Source organism: Carica papaya, chromosome 6 (assembly GCF_054855325.1).
Source record: "Carica papaya isolate Zhongbai chromosome 6, ASM5485532v1, whole genome shotgun sequence".
NCBI lineage: Eukaryota > Viridiplantae > Streptophyta > Magnoliopsida > Brassicales > Caricaceae > Carica > Carica papaya.
In genome coordinates this window covers 19468901-19470012 of record NC_142314.1, presented here as the reverse complement: position 1 = coordinate 19470012, position 1112 = coordinate 19468901, and the positions used below count along the sequence as shown (strand labels likewise).

Genomic DNA, 1112 nt, shown 5'->3' with positions numbered 1-1112 from the left:
CATCCCGTGCTAGTGTGTGTGTGTGTGTGCGGAGGGGACTTGCGTGTTTGCGTGCAGATGGGACTTGCGTGTTTGCGTGCAGATGGGACATGTGTGCTATGTGCACTCCCCATGGCCACTATGTGGGCATGCACACGCTCACAGTGCCCAACACCCATGCAGGCAAACCTGTTTTCTAGTGGGATTTTTCCTCGCGAGTCGGTTTTCTCCCGTTTTGTCGTTTTCTAATTTTTGTTCTAATTTTTCCTTTTGAAATAAAACAAAATAATGTAAAATACATTAAAATAAAAATAAAAATAAAATAAATAAAATAAAAAAAATGAAAATAAAAATAAATTAAAATTACGGATCTAAAAAATGGCGTAAATTAATTTAAATTTAGGGCAGCCAAAGGCCCGAATAAATAGAGTTTTTAAATCATTTTAGTACAGTGATGGGCGAGAAATTACATTCCTCCAACCTAAAAAAATTTTGTCCCCAAATTTATCTCGAATAAGTTTGCATACTTCTTAGGCATTTCTTCCTCTAACTCCCACGTCACTTCTTCTGGGGTGTGATGCTGTCATCGTATCTTCACCATAGGAACATCGTCTTGTTACGTAAGACCTTATCAGTCCACCTGAGAATTTTTACAGAAACCTCCTCATAAGACATATCGGCCCGTACTTGTACCTCATCACGAGGAATAACATGAGAAGGATTACGGTGGTACTTCTTGAGCAGTGAGACATGAAAGACATCATGTAAACCCTTGAATTCCTGAGATAGGGTGAGGTGGTAAGCCACGAGTCCAATGCGCTTGATGATAGGAAAAGATCCCACATATCGAGAGCTCAACTTCCCTATCTTTTCAAATCGCATCTTGCTTTTGTAAGGATAGACTTTTAGGAAGACTTGATCTCCTATGGAAAACTCCAAGGGTCGCCTATGATTATCAGCGTAGTTCTTTTTGCAACTCTGGATAGTTGTCAAATTCTTGCGAATGATTGCGACTTTCTGAATGGTTTCCTAAAGGAGGTCTGGTCCTAAGTGGCTCTGGTTCCCGACTTCACTCCAACAAGTAGGGGAATGACAAGGCCTTCCATACAAAGCTTTATACGGAGCCATACCAA

General features: G+C 40.5%; 1 protein-coding gene across 1 annotated transcript; it reads right to left on the bottom strand.

Annotated features, from left to right (window-relative positions):
- Positions 1–460: 460 nt before the first annotated feature.
- On the bottom strand, positions 461–861 carry LOC148253377 (uncharacterized). Its single transcript, XM_088223346.1, has 2 exons — positions 607–861; positions 461–559 (listed from the first exon to the last, which is right to left on the bottom strand). Exons 1-2 carry the CDS (start codon positions 859–861, stop codon positions 461–463), a joined length of 354 nt encoding a protein of 117 aa, XP_088079472.1.
- Between the last annotated feature and the right edge of the window lie 251 nt (positions 862–1112).

Excerpts from the sequence above, each read along its gene's own strand:
- LOC148253377 (XM_088223346.1), bottom strand. The coding sequence starts at position 861 with ATGCGATTTGAAAAGATAGGGAAGTTGAGCTCTCGATATGTGGGATCT. Across the intron at positions 560-606 it reads TTCTCAGGTGGACTGATAAG|CATCACACCCCAGAAGAAGT; the intron begins GTCTTACGTAAC and ends ATACGATGACAG.